The 18,534-nt window shown below is 39.8% G+C and overlaps 1 protein-coding gene across 2 annotated transcripts in view; it reads right to left on the bottom strand.

Moving 5' to 3' along the window:
* Positions 1–18,534, bottom strand: part of LOC122980001 (cell migration inducing hyaluronidase 1) — a 220,264-nt gene that overhangs the window by 6,319 nt on the left and 195,411 nt on the right. For both annotated transcript variants that reach the window (XM_044347700.1, XM_044347778.1), the window contains exons 21-26: positions 14,778–14,958; positions 10,757–10,972; positions 9,878–10,089; positions 5,774–5,959; positions 4,402–4,606; positions 3,097–3,183 (exon numbers count right to left, since the gene is read on the bottom strand). In XM_044347700.1, the coding sequence (XP_044203635.1) occupies positions 3,097–3,183; positions 4,402–4,606; positions 5,774–5,959; positions 9,878–10,089; positions 10,757–10,972; positions 14,778–14,958 (1,087 nt within the window). The remainder of the gene's footprint in view (positions 1–3,096; positions 3,184–4,401; positions 4,607–5,773; positions 5,960–9,877; positions 10,090–10,756; positions 10,973–14,777; positions 14,959–18,534) is intronic.

Genomic DNA, 18,534 nt, shown 5'->3' with positions numbered 1-18,534 from the left:
TTTATACTGATGTCATTTGAACTCCATCACTTCCACGGGTCATAATTACTAAAGCCACTAGATGGCGTCTGTCACTCAAGCATGACTATAGGTTGACTGTAGGTTGTAGAAACAGCTGTTTGTGGCTTGCAGCTCTCTCTCTCTCAAACAAACAAAACTATGTGTGCTGTTATTATTCAGGTACAAATGAAAGAAAAAAGACATTTCACTCCAAACATATTTTGTCTGCTACTTAGAGCACTACTATTTGCAAAAAGGTTTCCAGAGGGACTGGCTGACAGGACAGTAATCCTTGCTTAGCATGATGCTAACAACATATTAATACAATGGAAAATCCCATAGAAAAATGGCAAAGCAAGAGTTAGCGTTACACTCTTTAACTTACAACAATTAGTAGATGTTAGGGATGTGCAGAGAGTCTAGTATTTGTATTTGTATCTATATTTGTTGAGGCAGCAAAATTATTTGTATTTGTATTAGAATAAAAGTGGAAATAGGTGTAAAATCCAGTTTTTGCTTTTATTACACTTTTAGGATATTAAAGTGTTAAAATAAGCGTTTATGAATAAACTATCTTATGAAGGAGGTCCCCACAACGGGTCTCAAACTCAAGTCTCCTAGATCATAGACGACTGTGCTGACTACTGAGCTAAACCGAATGCATCACCAATGCGCAGACAGACCTGAAGGTATTTATATACCCATAACACAGAGACAGTACAGCATGTAACGTGTAGAGAAGAACTTCAAAGGCAATTCTTGCTTTCCACTTTTCCTTTACTGCTTATTTTTTACAACCTAACTTTGTGGAAAGGAGAAGGGGAATAACAGGTTATGGAGAGTCCCTTGTAAGCACTTTGTGTGTGTCATTAGCTCAGCTTTATCTCTGGGGAACATCCCCAACTCCAGGAGTGATGTCCAAATAAAGAAATGTGCATCATGTAGCAGGTGGACAGAGACTGAGATAGCACTGTAACCGACCTGCGTGCTGGTATTTGATGTTTTTTTTTCCTTCCCGAAAACAAATAATTTTTAAAATATTTGTACGAAATGAATGTTCGTAAAAAACCCACTATTTGTGCTTTGCTGAATAACATATTTGTATTCGGGCACACCCCTACTAGATATGTACACAAAACGGTCTTAATGAACCCATAATAACTTTTAAGATGTAACAGGAGCATTACCAAACAAACAACATGACAAGGGAGCCTTGAATTAAGATATGACAAATACAGCATGTGCAATCCATTGTACTCGGGACTCGGGGAAAAAAATGACCTCTGACACGGAAAGTGAGATGGAACGGTCATTGAAGTCGGAATTCCAAGTCGTAAATTTGGGCAACATCCATCCAGCTCGACTTCGCCAACAGAAATACACCTGACATCAGAGCAATATGTAGTGTTTGTGTTGTGAAACTGTAACTGTAACAACTATGTTGTTGCTATTTCCATTTCCTTTCAAGTTCGATGCCCAGCTTCTCTGGTCTGCATGTTGAAGTGTCCTTGGCCAAGATACTGAACCCAAAATTGCTCATGATGGCTGAGCCATCAGTGTGTGAGTGTATGATTAGACATGCTAGTCTCTGCCATCAGTGTATGAATGTGTGTGTGTGTGAATGCGTAAATGTAGCATGTAGTGTAAAAGCCCTTTGAGTGGTCAGAAGATTAGTTGCAGTCCATTTACCATTTACCATTTGTCAACTGTTGAATTAAAGAATAACCAGCAAAACTCTTTCACATAAGCTTACAGCATGTTAGCAAATAGGAACTAAAGGAGAGTAGCACCTTAACATCCTGTCATTCAATTCTTGTGCATGTTGGACTCTATAAAACAGCAGCAGAGCAGAATTTGCTCTCTAATAACATTAAATGATGAAAATGTATCTGTGGATTCACTGAGAGAAGTGTTGGTGAATGTCCCTCGCACCCATGATGATCATTACTTAAGACTTCAACTGTAAAATAAGTTTTGAAATCCATCAGTGATGCAGCCTGTGAACAAACTAAAATAAGGTTCTTCCTATCAGAACATTTTAAACTCACTTTTCTCTCTGTGCTCCCTCTCATGCACAAGGTGCAAAATATGGTGTGTGCATTGTCTTTTTCGATAAATGTCAGATTATGTCTGACTAAAGCTACAAGGAACATTTACGTGAATGTTTGAATGACAAAAAGCCATCACTTTAACAGCTTGATAAAGCCAGCAGGGTTATGTATTCTGTGTCTGAAAAGGGCTTAATCAACACATCTCACTGGTTTAACCTGTACACAAACAGAAATGTAAGAACAACATCTGTGGTTTTAGAGGGAAGTTACATGCTGGAACTACTGTATTTTTTCACAGACAACAGCCAGGCACAGAGACTGGGCACAGCTTCCTGGAGTCTTGCCGTCACAGTGAGGTTGGCAGGTTTGGTACTGAAAGTACTGAGTGGATATTGTTTGTCCAGAAATAGTTCCAGCACAAATTCCTCTGTACAACCCAAACTTATCTCACTCTTTCAAAGAAACCAATGAGCGTACTTCCCAAGATGTTGAACCATTCCTTTAAGAAGAGATTTGAAACCTATTAATGCAGATGTGTGTATGGTCTCTGGAGGTTCTTTCCAAAGTCTTCATAGCAAAGTTACACTCACACTGAGCTCTGGCTGAGGGTCTCACACAGCAGCCGAGCTCAGTAGCTGGGAGCCAGAACCTCAACACACTTAAACATGACTTGTAAAATATTACCATCTACCCTAAAACATCTAATGGGAAATGAAATAGAGGTAGTTACAGTTCTCTCCCTTCCATGATCCATCTAAGTGCCTGTCTGGTTTGTTTACTGATTGTTCATTGATATCCAGTGTGCAGTATGCAGGTTATGTAACCGGACAGTGTTGTTGAGATCAGTGGAAACATACAGTTGCATGTAATGGGTGTAGTAATGAAACCACTATTGTGTCTCTAAATGGCATCTCTTGGAGGACTGAAGATGAAATACTTCTTATAGTATATATTATAGACATTATATTATATATATTCCCAGTGGTCCAAGTCTGAGCTGTGTAGTAACTCTCCACCTGTGTGGACTGTATGAAACAAAGGTTACCTCAGTAAAGGCAAAGTCCTCCTTGATGTGGAAGAAGCGAGTGTTGTAGGACTCCAGTCTGACCTCCAGGAAGTGTTCTGATGAGTGCTGAGAGAAAATAACAAAAGGACAGAGTTGGGCTGAATAAACAACATTTGGCATTTCACTGGAAACAATTAGTCTCTAATTCTCACCACAATTACAGAACAAAACATCTGAGATGCAGTAAACACAACTGCAAATGTCACTTGATATAAAACAATATTTCTAGAGGTTGCTGTGGGGAAACGGAGGCTCAGCAGCAGGAAACAGTAACAGTGTGACATTCATATAATACAACTGACAATTGCAGTGGAATGTATTACTCTGAAATATCAATATATGCATAAAATGTATTTAATATTGTGTGAATGACAGCATTTATACAGTATGTAAAAATAGAAGTGTGCAGATAAATAAAACTAAATAAAAAACCCAACTGATGAAAATATACAAAAACATTCAATGTGTTCAGTTTGAACATATAAGAATAACTGAAATATCAACTCAGATGCAATATTTCAACAGTAAAATCAGTCTGTGGACTAGGGATGTGCCCAAATACAAATACGTTACTCAGCAAAGCACAAATAGTGGGTTTTTTATGAACATTTATTCCGTACAAATATTTTAAAAATGATTTGTTTTCAGGAAGAAAAAAAAGAACATGTCAAATACCAGCATGCAGGTCGGTTACATCGCTATCTCAGTCTCTCTCCTCTGCTGCACTGTTACATCTATCAGCAGGTCTTAACGAAGGGAGTCACATCCACCTGCTACATGACGCACATTTCCTAATTAAACATCACTCCCTGGGATGGGGATATTCCCCAGATATCAAGCTGAGCTAATGACATGCAGAAAGTGTTCTAAAGGGACTCTCCATAACATGTTGGCCCCCTTCTTCTTTCCACAAAGTTAGGTTGTAAAAGATAGGCAATAAATGAAAAGTGCAAAGCAATAATCGCCTTTGAAGTTCTTCCCTACAAGTTACACGCTGTGCTGTCTCTGTGTTATGAGTATATAAGTAAGTATGTCTGTGTATGGATTGGAACTGGATTTTTACACCTATTTCCACTTTTATTCAAATACAAATATAAATATTTTTGCTGCCTCAACAAATACAAATACTGGGCTCTCTGCACATCCCTACTGTAGACTGTGTTCTTCTAAAGGCCTGAACAGTGTCAGTTTCACTAAAACTGTCTGAAAAAACAAGCTCCTCATATAATAAAGTCTGCATTAGAACATTTGAAATAAATTCAGTTGACCCTTCCCCTTTCTCACCAGCTTGGCGCTTGGAATCTTTCTGGGCATGGGAACATCCACAACAGGCAGCTCAGTGTGTCTGGGATAGGCCTGGGCCATGCAGTTGCTGGGTGGACTGCCTTTAGGGATGATGGCTGTGACCTTTACCCTCTCACATCCCTTGACAGAGCAGAAGGCAAACTGCTCCCTGTCGTTGTGGGCCTTTACCTTCAGGAACAGCAAGCTGCAACACACACACTACAAGTTTAGACATGGTGAACGTCTCTGTGTGCTCAAGTTTTTAATCCACTTACCAAAGCCCACATCTATCTATTTTTCTCTCTTCTTCTCACTGTGCCTGCTACTCAAGCTGTCATATATCCCCTTTATCATCTCTGCTTTGCTTTATATGTATTTTTCAAAATATATTTTGGCCTTGTAAGAATAGCAGTTTATTTTAACTGCAAAAAGCAACACGTGACTAAATCCAGTATTAAAATTCTTTGAGGTAAATTATTTAACAATTGTTGCTGGGTGGACATAAATTAGGGTGAAAAACCACAAAAATAAGATGGTTAATACATGAGAATCATCCTTTAATTTTAATATTTAAAGCTGCATTAGTTGGTTGTTTTTGGCCACTTGGGGGCAGCAGTTGACAACACAACATTGACATAACATCACTGGATGTTGTTATGGTTGATGTGTTAGCAAACATTTTCCTATTTAACATATCCAGCAGACACAGAGCGACATTTACTTGGAGTCATGTTTGTGTCCACCTGATGAATGTGAAGGTGAAGATGTTTCTAGTACCTAACTGTGCCTTTCTGCTGTTTGGTGCTGAGCAGGGAGTGTACAGTGAGTTTATCGCAGCTTTTTCACTGAAAACAGCTGCCTGCTGCTGCTGGAAACCAGGTTGATCAGAGCTGAGTTGGTGGCTAAAGTTGTGGGCCGTAAAACTTATTTATATAGCACCAAATCATCACAAAAGTTATCTGAGGGCACTTTTCACATAGAGCAGGTCTAGACCGTACTCTTTAATTTACAGAGACCCAACAATTCCCCCATGAGCAGCACTTGGTTATCTAAAAGATGTTAAAAGTCTCTGCACAGATGAGTGGAACTGCATAGTTGTTGATAATTCTCTGTGGGTTTGTCACTTCAAGCATCACCTTTCACATTACACACAGTTATTTGATCCACTTTTAGTAAACCCACATATTGATTCGTGTAGCTTTAATCAGAAAACATCAGAACAGACTGTGACTCTGTGTTAGCTATATTAACTTAAAGCATGATATGAAAATCAACATGCAGAAAAAGTAACAGTAAAATTCTTTTTTTGTGAGATAAGCTAAGGTGGGGCTCTGTGTGTGTGTGTGTGTGTGTGTGTGTGTGTGTGTCTGACCCAGTGTTTTCCTCCCAGTAGTAGTAGCCTCTGGCCAGGTGGGAGTGGTTGATCTTCTCCCTCTGCATGGTCCTCATGAAGACTCCAGTCTTGCGTGTCTGTTTGGTCAGGCGGTTGTGGATGTCTGAGATGACGGTGAAGGTGGTGCCTTGTGGGTAGCAGAGGCCCACGTTGATCCAGTCATTTCTGAAACACAAACAAGCAGAGCAATTTATACTCTGATTTCTACCTGTCTAATCAGGTCAATATCACATGAATTGAGAACAGAGCTAGAAGTTACTAATAAAAGATAAATGATTCTCTGGTTCCAGCCTCTTTACTATTTTTTTTTTTTTGGTTTTGGACTATAGGTCAGACAAAGAAAACAATATTTCAGCTATTTTTTTCTTTTAATATTTTCTGACATTTAATAAAGTGAACAAAAAAATAATTTATAATAAAAAAAATCTCCAATTGCTGATGATATTGGCTCAAATGGTAGAATAAAATAAAAACAATAATAAATTCTGGTGTTGAAATTCATATGCATAGTATACACGTATTAATGAACTGTATGGACAAAGTGCTAAACTGAGTTTAGGGAAAATTTGAAGCAAAACATTCATAGTATGCATCTGGAATCAGATGCATATTCTCACTTAGCTTTCATTTTTTTCATGAGTGAAACTGAACTTTAAGTTAAAATTACTATAATGCTCTGCAAGCACATCCACTAGCCTGTACATTATCCCCATATATAAATTATGCATTAGCAATAAAACAGACACTTGCACTGTGTCTCATTTATACACTGCTCTGTGTGGCTGATCATCAGTCTGTTGTGTGCAGCATGCAAGATACATGTTAGATGTTACAATCTATCTTCTTTGACACCAGTTATTAATCTGTGCCTTCTTTTACCCGTTATAAAGATTTAACAAATATTTATTTTAAGGCTATCTAACCAATCAACATTTATTCTGAAGGTCAGAGGTCTGTATCAGAAGTCTTTTTACTTTCCAAATATTTGAAAATGACACTTTATTAATTTGTGCGCAAACATTGCTATACCGAATGCACAGTTTATTTACTAAGCTCTCACTTTATTCATCTGCAGTGGTGCAGCTTGATGTAGTTAAAGTATTGCAGTAAAAGTAGTGGTTTGGTCCCTCTGACTGATATATTATTATATATGACATCATTAGATTATTAATAGTGAAGCATCAGTGTTAGAGCAGCATGTTACTGTTGTAGCTGCTGGAGGTGGAGCTAGTTTACACTACTTTATATACAGTTAGCTAGTTTAGTACAGTGGTTCCCAACCTAGGGGTCGGGCCCCTCCAAAGGGTCAGCAGATAAATCTGAGGGGTGGTGAGATGATTAATGGGAGAGGAAAGAAGAAAAAACAAAGTTCTGATACACAAATCTGTTTTCAGTTTTTGGACTTTTTCTCTAATCTTTGATTTTTGCTGAAATATTGGATCATTTGAACATTTATTGAAATGAAAGCATGTGAGAAGTTTAGAGGGAAAAATCACTATTTGGTGGAGCTGTTAACAACTCATAGACATGTGAAATGTGACCCCGACTACACACTGCTTTTTGTAAGACGTCAAAAGCCAAAAATGTTGGAAACCACTGGTTTCATCTTTAACAATGTGTTGTATTTTAAAAGCTTGTTATATTATCCATTGTGTCAAATCTTCATCTGAAAAGTAACTAAAGCTGTCAAATAAATGTAGTGGAGTAGAAAGTACAATATTTCCCTCTGAGATGTAGCATCACATGGAAATACTCAAGTAAAGTACAAGTACCTCAAAACTGTCCCTTAAAGTTACTACAAGGAGTTTTTAACTGGTTATGAAAGAGTCTCATGATGCCTCTGATGTCTCTATGTGACCTACATAAATAAACAAGACCATCAGTGAGATGATTGACTATTTCTATAAAGTTATTCTAAATGCCTGTCACCAGGTCAGATTCCTCACAAAATCAAACAATTTATGGCATGACATGTAGCAAAGTTCAAAATAAATAAAACAAGTAAAATCTACGATATAAACTCCCTATAGCAATCTATTCTACCAGATCCTTCATCAAAACTTCAAAAATCATCAGGAGGTGGCTGCATTTCAACACACCACATTGAATAAAGCAGGAAAAGAACAATCGTTTAATCCATGATTGGTTAGTTTACCCTCATCAAGACAGACTGCAGAAGTCTAAAATAAACAGGTCATATTTCAGCTCTCCCTGCACCTTCACCTGCTATAATATTCAGTGAACTGTAGGTGGTGCCATTGGTGTATGCACCATATGTGGGACTAAACTGCTCTGGCTCTCCAATCACCATGTTAGGGTGGACTCAGGCCATGGGGAATAGTTGACATGCTTGAAATGACATTCTCTTAAAATAACTGATGGTGAAACTGTAAACAGTATAAGAAGGGAGGAGCACAAAGCCTCCACAAAGTCAGGCTGTCCCCATTTCTGTGGTGAATCCTGGTTAATAGCAGGAATCAGAGGAATTATCTGACAGCATCCATCAGCTTCATTCACTCACCACGAATCACCCCAGTGACCTCAGGAGTTGCCCTGCCATTTACACAAAACCTTCAACCAGGGATCAGCTTTCAAAACAGTATGAACCCTGTCAGTTCACTTCCTGTGTCCCATCATCCAAAAAATTTCCATGTAATTCTATACATGCTTCATTCTTTTTATATTCTTTCGATTTCAGCCTCGTCATGAAGGTTGAATATAATCAGTATAATTTTACCAAAGTGCTTGTTTGATTGTGGAACAGTGTCTGCAATCCTCACTTTGTAACACATTCTGTACTGTTCCTGAAGTGAATAATGAATCTCCGTGATCAAATTCATGAAGACTTTTACATTAGCTACTCTACATTCCTGCAAGGCCAAAAAAGTGTCACCTCAGCATGCTCAAAGCTGTCAAACTGTACTGGACATTTCTGCAATGGACCTGTCAGAAATCACCTATCACAGAAATTATGATAATGAATGAACAAAACATGAACTTGCACATTTTAAACATTTTTGCATTTTTGTAACAAAGGCCCACTACTTTCTTTTCCATCATGTTCTACAGTTTACAAATCCAACATGCCGCAAAGCAAAAATTCCACCTGGATACTAAACATTATCACCCCTCCTTGCTTCCAGACATAAAGTCTTCCTCCTCAACCTCTCCTTTTCCTCCCCTGGGTGGGTGCTTCAGTGCTGCTCCAATAACAGTGCGATGGAGGAATTGGAGGTAAAATACAGGCTAAAATTCACTTCACGGATGGCTGACCGCAGCAGATGAAGCCCTCGGGCTGCTCGGTGCAGTCAGAGAAGCGGGCTTGTAAACAGGTCAAATGTTGGTGAGGGATTGGCTGGATGCATTATGTGGGATCAAGAAGGTGAATTATGCTATCTGCGATGGTTGTAAAGTCTGTTAAGACTCATTAATAATGAAAATTCTCCTTCAAATAGGCAACCTTTTCAACTAATTTTGACATTGCTAATGTTGAAATCTAACAGCTAAATTACAACTCACATCGACCTGACTCCACTACCACATTCACTTGTATTTACCACTGTCAAAGAGAAAAAAACACAGTATAATAAAACTCCACAGGGCACTAATAACCTATGGTACATTTGCTAGATGGTTGAAAAGGTGATTATTGGAGAAACTGAAGTGCCAACATGATACTGAGTATCATGGAGTATTTGAAGTCTGTATGGCATATGTAATGTTTGATATTTGTTGTCTTGGGTGTCTGTATGTGTTATGCAATTTAGTATTTTTTGAAATTGTTTGTGTTGTTTAGTGTCATCTGTTGTTGTGAAGTCCTGTCATATATACTTGTATACTTATGTTCACTGTGTTTGTGCTATAATCTGCCCAGCAGATGGAAATTAAGAATTTGGCTAAATCTGGCACATTTACATCACACTGATGTTAATTAACGCGTGTATCCAAGACTCTCACCTGGTCAAACAAACTAAATGAGACTTTGCCTGCTATAAATATGCAGGTAAAGTTGTGTGCAGGTGGTGTGGTGGTGGAGTATGTGCTGTATGTGCTGTCACAGCTGCAGCTTGCGTGTTCACTGACTTGTTGAAGTTGATGAGCCAGATGGTGACCTCAGTAGGCGCCACCTGGTCCCAGTGGATGGTGTAGCCTTTGGCAAGTGTGATCACTGGCTGGAACTGCTGGTAGTGCTTCCTCTTCCCCAGAGCACCCTCTAGTGTCAGGGGCCGATCAGGGTACTCATCCCTCACCATGTGCATGTTCTGGTTGGCAGGGTTACGTGTCTGGACATAAATCTGGAGAAAACACAGCCACAGAGTGAAGCCTGATTCTCTAATATTTAGAAAAAATGTTTGTGAAATATCATTATCAGAATATGTTTCTTCTAATATCGTTTGATTTAAATGGTCCCTGGTCTCCCCTGGTGTGTGCTAGGCACCTCATATTTAACATGGTGCAAATGTTTTTGTTATATTATCCATTTAGCTATTTGACTTAAGACTAAAAGAATAATACAAAAAATAAAAATTAAATTTGGCCATGAAAACTGTTAAATATATATAAGCAGAACATCAGCAGACCCCACACAAGAGGCATTGTGTGTACAGGTATGATTAAGAACCAGACAAGTGTTTGAACTGGATTAGTGGATGAGTGTGACTGACATCATGAATATGTTTATTCACACTGCATAACATCTACTAAAAATATGGTTCAAGTCAACAGAATTAACCATTCACAATAGCACAGGCTAATGGACCAGATGGATGACTAATATATGTCTAGATATTCATGATTGATTTCTAATTTCACACATGTGTTATAAAGAGAACTGTGATTGTGATATGCAAATGCATGTAATCAACCAATGCCAAACAGGGTGTTACAGAGAGTAGATTTGTGTTTGTGAAAGCTGATTTGTGAGGATGGATGTGTGAGTGTGTGTGAAGCTTGCTGACCTACCTGGGCATAGTGGCCGCTGCAGATAGCAGCCTTCCAGTCGGGTACGTCGATGCAGTCGGGGTGGCGGAGCAGCCAGTTGTCCTCTTTCACCAGGTAGGCTCCGGGATACTCACTGACTGAGCCGTCGATATCATGGAAGATGGTCGTCTTGTCCCCATCCATCTGCATCTTATTAAACCAGGGACCAGGCTCCCCAAAAAACACCCGAGATGTGATCTGCAGGAGGTGGGAGGGGGGTACATGGATAGGCATAGATTAGCACCTGCTCATAGACTGTATTTCATGTTCACATTCAAAATTATGAAAATTCTAAATATTCAGTGCTTCTAGTCCAGTTATAACTCTCAATGAAGTGAGGCAGCAAAGCCTCTGAAAAAACATTTGGAACATTTCTCTTTGTTTTCAGTTTTGACCGAATTTCTAGATTCCTCTGAAGGAGTCAATTGGCTTTATCTGATACTGAAGTTTAGGGTAAACAGGGTGCTCTGGTAGTGAGGAAGGCTTAGAAGCTGCTTTAAATATATATCATCCATTTACCTTCAAATTTAAAGTCCCCTCCACTCAAAAATGTGTTTTGCTTCTTGTTCCTTTAGTTGGATGTTTTACTTTCACTGTACAGAATCATGTATGTGCAGAGTTTGTTTTCACATTCATCTGCTGAAGGAGTAAAGTTTCTCTGTGCGTAACTGCGAGTATGATTTCTGACATCACAACTAGTTTGAAGCCAATCGCAGTCCATGCAACTTATACAAGATGCGACATCATGTGTTCAGCAGGTCATCTTTTGAAATAAAAAAGTATTTATTTTAAAATTATTATTGAAAGCAGAGTATTTATTATACATCTTAAAACATGTTTGGAGTGGAGCTTGTCAAATATAAGAAATAAAGTTTATAGATTTATTAACAAAGTTCGGGGACAAAGACCACGCCTTGTACACATCCCATTTCCGCACAATAGAGTATTTAGGCACACCTTATCCGTTCCTCTCCCCTTTTGTCTCAGTTTGCAAGTGACCTGTGACAGACTTGCATCGCAAACGCTTACCTCCCGCCCATGCTCCATGACCCACGTTCCTCAGCAAAATATTGTTCATGACTCTCGATCCAGCAGTACCAACGAAATACCTCCTTCACCACCACATCCACACAGAAGCCATTTCCATCGCTGCTCCTCAAAGGAAAGCTACTCCCTCAGACGCCGCACTACTGATCAGCTGGGATCCAGATACTCCATACACACCCATGCAATAGCCAACTTTGACGCAGCTCGTTTTCCTGCAATTAACATCTTCAACTGGATGCTCACTTACCTCCAGAGTGCTCTCAAAGAGATGAACGTCTTGGTCTAGCGAAATGATAATAAAGCCAAACTTTTCCAACTCTACGGAGACTCTACTTTCATCATCTCTCTGGCCAGCAGCTCAATTCCTCCCGCTCTTCCAGGTTCACCATCTAATGCCACCCAGATGTACACCACACACCGATCACATCACCACACAACCTGCTTCAATGGAGCCCTGGCTGAGGGCCAGGTTGCACTCCACATATATTTTCTGACCTAACCCTTCGTCCCAATTCTCCTGCTTATTTCTTAAGTGTTTGTTTAATTTTTATTGCTCATACTGACTCACCTTTCTGTCATTGTGTTTCCACGTTAACATCTTAAAGCTAGAAAAGGAAATTCTGGCCCATCATCTCTTTTCTTTTTATGCCTGATGGTTATCCCATGTCTACATTATGGTTTATTCATAACTAAGGCAAGTGCTTAAAGGTCAATTTTGCTGATTTTCAACCTTTTTTCTATCTATCTGAATAGGGGATATAGTGTAAAAAAAAAAATTCACCCCTCATCCCTTCATCCTTCATCTCCCATTCCTTCGTCCCTCATCCCCCAACCCTCATCCCTCCCTCAATCCCTTCCTCCTATATCATCCCAGCTCTCATCCTCCCATATTATCCATTAAACAGCATCCCTTTCTCTCTGCTCCCTCCAGCCACAGCCGATATAGGTCACTCAACTCTGTCTGTCTTTTTCATTCACTCAACCTTTATTTAAATCTCAAGGTATCATTGAGGGCATGCCCTCATTTTCATCGCTGTCGATCGTCTGTATCAAATGCTTTGACACAATGAACCATTTTCAATGCAATCATTCCTTATCGATTCTGCACTTTGGTCAGCTTTGTTTCTCCCACCACCAGTTCATTCCATCAGCAAGCCATGGAACTTTCTCCTTCCAACCCACTCCATTTCCATTAACTCTGAAGAACCATCCATTCCATCTCATACATAGTCCCACGGTTTGCACTCTGTCCTCACACTCAGCCCCTCCCCCCCCTTTTTTTCTACTTTTCCTCGACGCTCCTTCATACCACAGACTTCGTACACCTTTGACGGCCTCAAGCCTTTATCACAGGCTTCTAAAGTCTCTGACGGCTCAAGCCTTAACTGCAGGCTAAACGCTTCTCTTCTTGCTTCTGACAGCCATTGTACTCCATCAAGGTGCATCATACCTATTGCTACTTACGCAACTGTATCCCTCTTGCGGTCGTGCCCATGTCAGGCTAAGTCGCCCACACAATCCCACCAAGCATGGTTGATGACGTCACCATATCCCAGAACACCAATTACTGTAAGCACCTTCAAATTAGCCCAGAAGAACCATCAATACTGCCAGATCATCCATTTTCTTGTACATGGTTGTCCCACAGTTCCCACCCAGTCCTTGCACATGAGGTCCTTGAAATCCTTAGGGTACTGTATCCAGCCTTGCCTCACACTACAGCATGTTATCCAAAGGTCAGTAAGGCCGAACCATGTCATAAGCCGAAACGTGTGCCCCTCACTTCAGACTTCTTGGCCTGCTATATCAGAATTCTCCGCAAAGGCTACTTGTGTCCTTACACTGACAAGTCTTAGAATCTATGTTCCTATGGGTGTTCTCCGGCTTTCTGCGCTGCTCAGAGTTCACCGCTTCTCCCCTCAACTATGATCCATCTCAACACGTAACACGTCCGATATTTCCATTCATTCTTCTGAGACAAAGATGCCACTACCACACACCCTCATAGTTAACCTTGAGCAAAGCAAATTAACCAGCCTGGCCTCTCTCACTCCACATTTCTTTTTGTTTAAATTCATATCTGAGCCTTTGAAACCCATTCAAGCCTACATAAACCAGAGACTAGCCCACTATGCCTCTCCATAAGACCCGCTCTTCACCACCGAACCAGGTAGAGTTGCTACGTGTTCCTGGTTGCACAAGTCAGCGATTTCTCCAGAGCCATACTCATACCGCGTCAGAGCTGCTCCAACTGCTTCCAGACAAGGAATCCCAGATCATCCATAAAAATTCCCTGCTTACCTAACCTGCCACGACATGGACAACATTAGAAACTTCCATGAACGCCTCTCTGCATGAAGTTTCTTTTGGGGGCTCTATCCAGCCAATGGACTGATGAGACAGTTTCCCCACTCAGTCTTGACCCCCCCCCCCCGTTCCCTCCTACGTCTCACCATCCGCCGTTGTCGTGTCATTGACAAACTGCCATACATCCATCGACAGCCCTTCCCCCATCCCTTCACCCCTTCATCCCCTCATCCCTCGACCCTCACCCCTTCCTCCCTCCATCCCTAATCCCTTCCTTGGGCTCTCCAACCCAGTCATCATTCAACATCTCAGCTCTCTTTCATTATCTCAATTAAACTATTTCAAATCCATATTGTTGTTGGCGTGGTCTTGGTTAGTGAAATGACACATTTTAGTATGTGTGAGAACAAATTTTTATACGGCAGTGTAAGTGTGATGAGTTTCTCTAATCCTGGGGTTTATCTATTTCTTCATGTTCTTCTGTTTATTACTTTTCACAGAAATGTTGCCTCCCTCTGAATGAAAATTTAATTCAAACTTAAATCAATGGTCTGGTTTCATTTAGTATCAAAACAACATCTAAGTTCCTCAGTGTCACTGACTGAATCAGTCCAGATGTTTTGTATATTTCACAGAGAAACTGACTCACAGGTACGTGGTCGAAAGTGATGTCAGTGACATTATTGTTGGGGCAGCTCTGCCATGAGTTGTTGAGCCTGAAGCCGAAAGCACTGGTGTGCCGTCCATCCAATGCCGTGTATTTCCGAAACGTACAGTTCTGCACATTGATGGGCCCGTCGTAGATCTGCATGCCCCGGATGGGGAAATCACTGCAGGGAAACAAATCCACACCCACACACCAACCCATCAGTAATTTACTCTCTACATTTGGTAATAAAGCAGGAAGGAGGGTGATGTTGATAGTGCAGTGTCAATTTGTGGAGGTTGGGGTGGAGTTCAAATTCCATCTCATACTGTCATTACTTCATCATGAGCACAAGCTTTGCCTAACTTGAACCATATGGCTGTGGTTGGCTAACATTTACCACGTTAGGTTAGTCCTGAGTCAGGCAGTCAGCATGGCTGTGTCTTATAAAAGGGAAAGTGTAAATAGCTGAATTTCTCTCAGTCATGCTTCATTGACTCATTTTGATGTAGTTCCATCACAGAGTGAAGTACAAACTTTGTTTGAAGTATTAAAGACTATTCTCCCCAATGTCACTGGTCTCTGCACTAAATTTTAGTCTAAAAAGTACATTTTCATCCAAACTGCTCTGTTACCACAATCCAACTTGGCAGGATTTCACTGCTTATTCATTTACATATATTGTCTTCCGTTCACTCACTATAATTTCCATTCATAATATTGTGACAAATATGTTACAAAGAAGAAAGTAACAGACTGGAGTAAAATATAGAAAGCCTAAAAAAGAAGAATCAAATTCAGCACGAATAAATGAGTGAAGAGTGAACTTTTGTCGACTTGGACAGTTTGACAAAAGTTAAAGAATGAGCATTGCAAGTGCAGAGAGCAGTCTTTCATCACTCAAATACTGCCTTTACTTAATGAATAATAAAAATATTAAGTGCAGACAATGAGAAATTCTCTAATAGCTATTCCACTGCAGTGACAGGGAGGCACTAACTGGACTATGGCTACTTAGTTTAACCAAATGATCAATCCTCCTTTGACTTTAACTGAAGCTGCACATATCAATATATATATTTTTTATGAACAATGGATCAAATAACTCTGTGTAATGTCAAAGATGTCACTCATATTTTATTGTCTTAGTTTCCAGGCCCACAAACTTTGATCTCATCAACCTGGTTTCCAGCAGCAGCAGCTGTGTTCAGTGATGAACCCACTGTACTCTACCTACTCAGCACCAAACAGCAGACACACACAGTTAGAGACTAGCTGGTGAACATAATGGAGAATTCAGATGCTTAACAGCTTGGGTCTTATATTTGTAGTTTTGGTCATCATTTCTTAGGTCTAATAAAATTGTACTCACCAAAATAATAAATCTGGAAGAACAAAAAACAAAAAACAATGAGCTGAAAGAGGCTCAAAAACTCCTGCCTTTTTCCAACTGAAAAAGGCAGTGACAGTTTTACACATATGTTAATATGACCAGTCAGGTCAGATACACACTGGTAAGTGGTAGTACAGTGAAAAACAGGAGTAAGACTAACTACCATAACTCACAGTCTAGTGTGCTTGGACTGGGGAAAAGAAGTGTGTGCACAGTTGACTCCCTGCCATGGATGCTGATGAAAATCTTTTCTACCCAGTGGCCTTCATCAAATGTTCAGCACTGCACAGCATGAGAGAACTTGTGCAATGGTGTGCCTAAGTTCATCTCATTGCATTAAAGAATGCCAGGCTGATGATGAAGCATCCAGACAGAAGTGCTTTATGTGGATTTCTCTTTTTCCCACACAATCAAGGAATCTCGAATAATACTGCTGTTGAGACATTCCTTCTATACTCTGCCAAGTGGGCCAGGGAGAGGACTGATTACTATGTCTGGCTCTCACACATATCAGTCTCCATTAAACTGGTACTCCACCCAAAGTCTACCTTTGGGGTATTAAACACTCACCCTTGAAAAGTGGCTGTCAAAAGTTGTCAGTTTGCTGCTTTACTAAAGAACAGCATCTGTGGTCATTTAGAATAATTTTTTAAAGGCTTACAGTGGTAATATATGTAATATATAGAACTGTCTCCAACCACTCCTGCAGAATAATCTACTTCTTTTCTGTCCATCTGTATGATCTGTATGTTCCAAACATTCATAGTTTATAATAGTATACTTGAGCTATGAGTGTAGACTATCCGCAGCAGTGTATTTAGCTGTATTTTGACAAAACCTGTCACCATCAGAATTCTTTGTAATTGGCATTAACTCAAGCTGACCACAGCTGCTTCCCTTAGCAAAGGAGCAAACTACCAACTTTTCACAGCCAGCTGTCAAGCCTTCCTGGGCAGCTTTATTTACTCAGGGGAAACCAATTGAGAGCAACTTTCTCATTTACAGTGGTGCTCTGCAGATACACAACCAAACAAGTCATATAACAAAAAGAGTAAAAAGTGTAAAACCAACAATCTTACGCTAAACATAAATACAACACAAATACAACACAAACGACTTATAAAACATCAAAGAACAAAAAGAAAATAACAGTGATATAAGTACATTACACAGCGATAAAACAGACACATTAGCATTCATTATATAAAACATTGTCCAACAGAATCTTAAAATGTTCTAGGGATCAAAATTTCTGTCTAATTTAAGGGAGTCTTGAAGCTCATTCCACCTATAAGGAGCATAATAGGTGAATGCAGTTCTGTATTCATATATGGGATATCCAAGGTAATGCAGTCTTGTGAATGAGTGTGGTATCCCATATTTCTAAGTCTTAAAAGTGGTGATAAATAACATGATAGTTTATCTAGGATGGCTTTATAAATAATAGCAAGACAGACAGTTCCATTCGAGTTGTAAGTAATGTCCATCCTACCTTCTCATAAAGGATACAATAATGGGTTCTATATACTGTCACCTGTAATAATTCTAAGAGAACTGAGACACACAGAATCAAGCAGTTTGAGGGTATGGGCAGCAGCATGCATGTAAATTACATCTGCATAGTCAAGCACTGATAAAAACGCTGCCTGTACAATCTGCAACCTTCTGCTAAGAGAGGCACTGCTTATTTCTATTTGCAAGTCAAAAGATGTCTAGACGTCAAGGTACAAAAACATAGCTACATTTGGCAGAAAAGTGAGTTATTTGTTATATAGACTACATATGTTTATGTTATAACACCATTTCACTGACTATATTTCAAGAAGTGTGTTCACACATACACTAGTATGCTGGGTTTGAATCTGATTCTGGTTTTGATCATATTTGGGATGTGATGTTTACAAAGAACATATGCATGCACTCACTGTGTGTGTCGCATTTTGGTTCATGTATGTGCAGCAGTGCAAAAGGGCTGAGTGAAGGTGAATATTAATCAGCAGCCAATCACAGTGAAGCATGACAATAGTAGTTCAACAAATGGAAAGACACCTCTTCAGGAAATCATATTGTTATCTGGAGGTGTAGAGTGGCATGATGTGAACACACAGCACCACACATCTGCAGCCAGAGAAAGATGGTGTGGGTTTTTCAAACAGTTAATTATATTACAACGATGACAGAAATCAGGCAGGTCTTAAACGTGTTAGATTAATGTCTGAATCTAACAATAATGTTGTTCAGGTGTCACTAAATGTATCCGGGATTTCACAGAAACATCAGTGCTGATGTTCTGTTTGTTGTCCACAGCTGGCTGTGTGTCACAGCTGGCTGCAGCATCACACAGCAGCTGAAACCATAAGTGTGTCT

The sequence above is a fragment of the Thunnus albacares genome, chromosome 1, assembly GCF_914725855.1.
Source record: "Thunnus albacares chromosome 1, fThuAlb1.1, whole genome shotgun sequence".
Taxonomy (NCBI): Eukaryota; Metazoa; Chordata; class Actinopteri; order Scombriformes; family Scombridae; genus Thunnus; species Thunnus albacares.
This window is presented reverse-complemented; position numbering and strand designations above follow the sequence as displayed.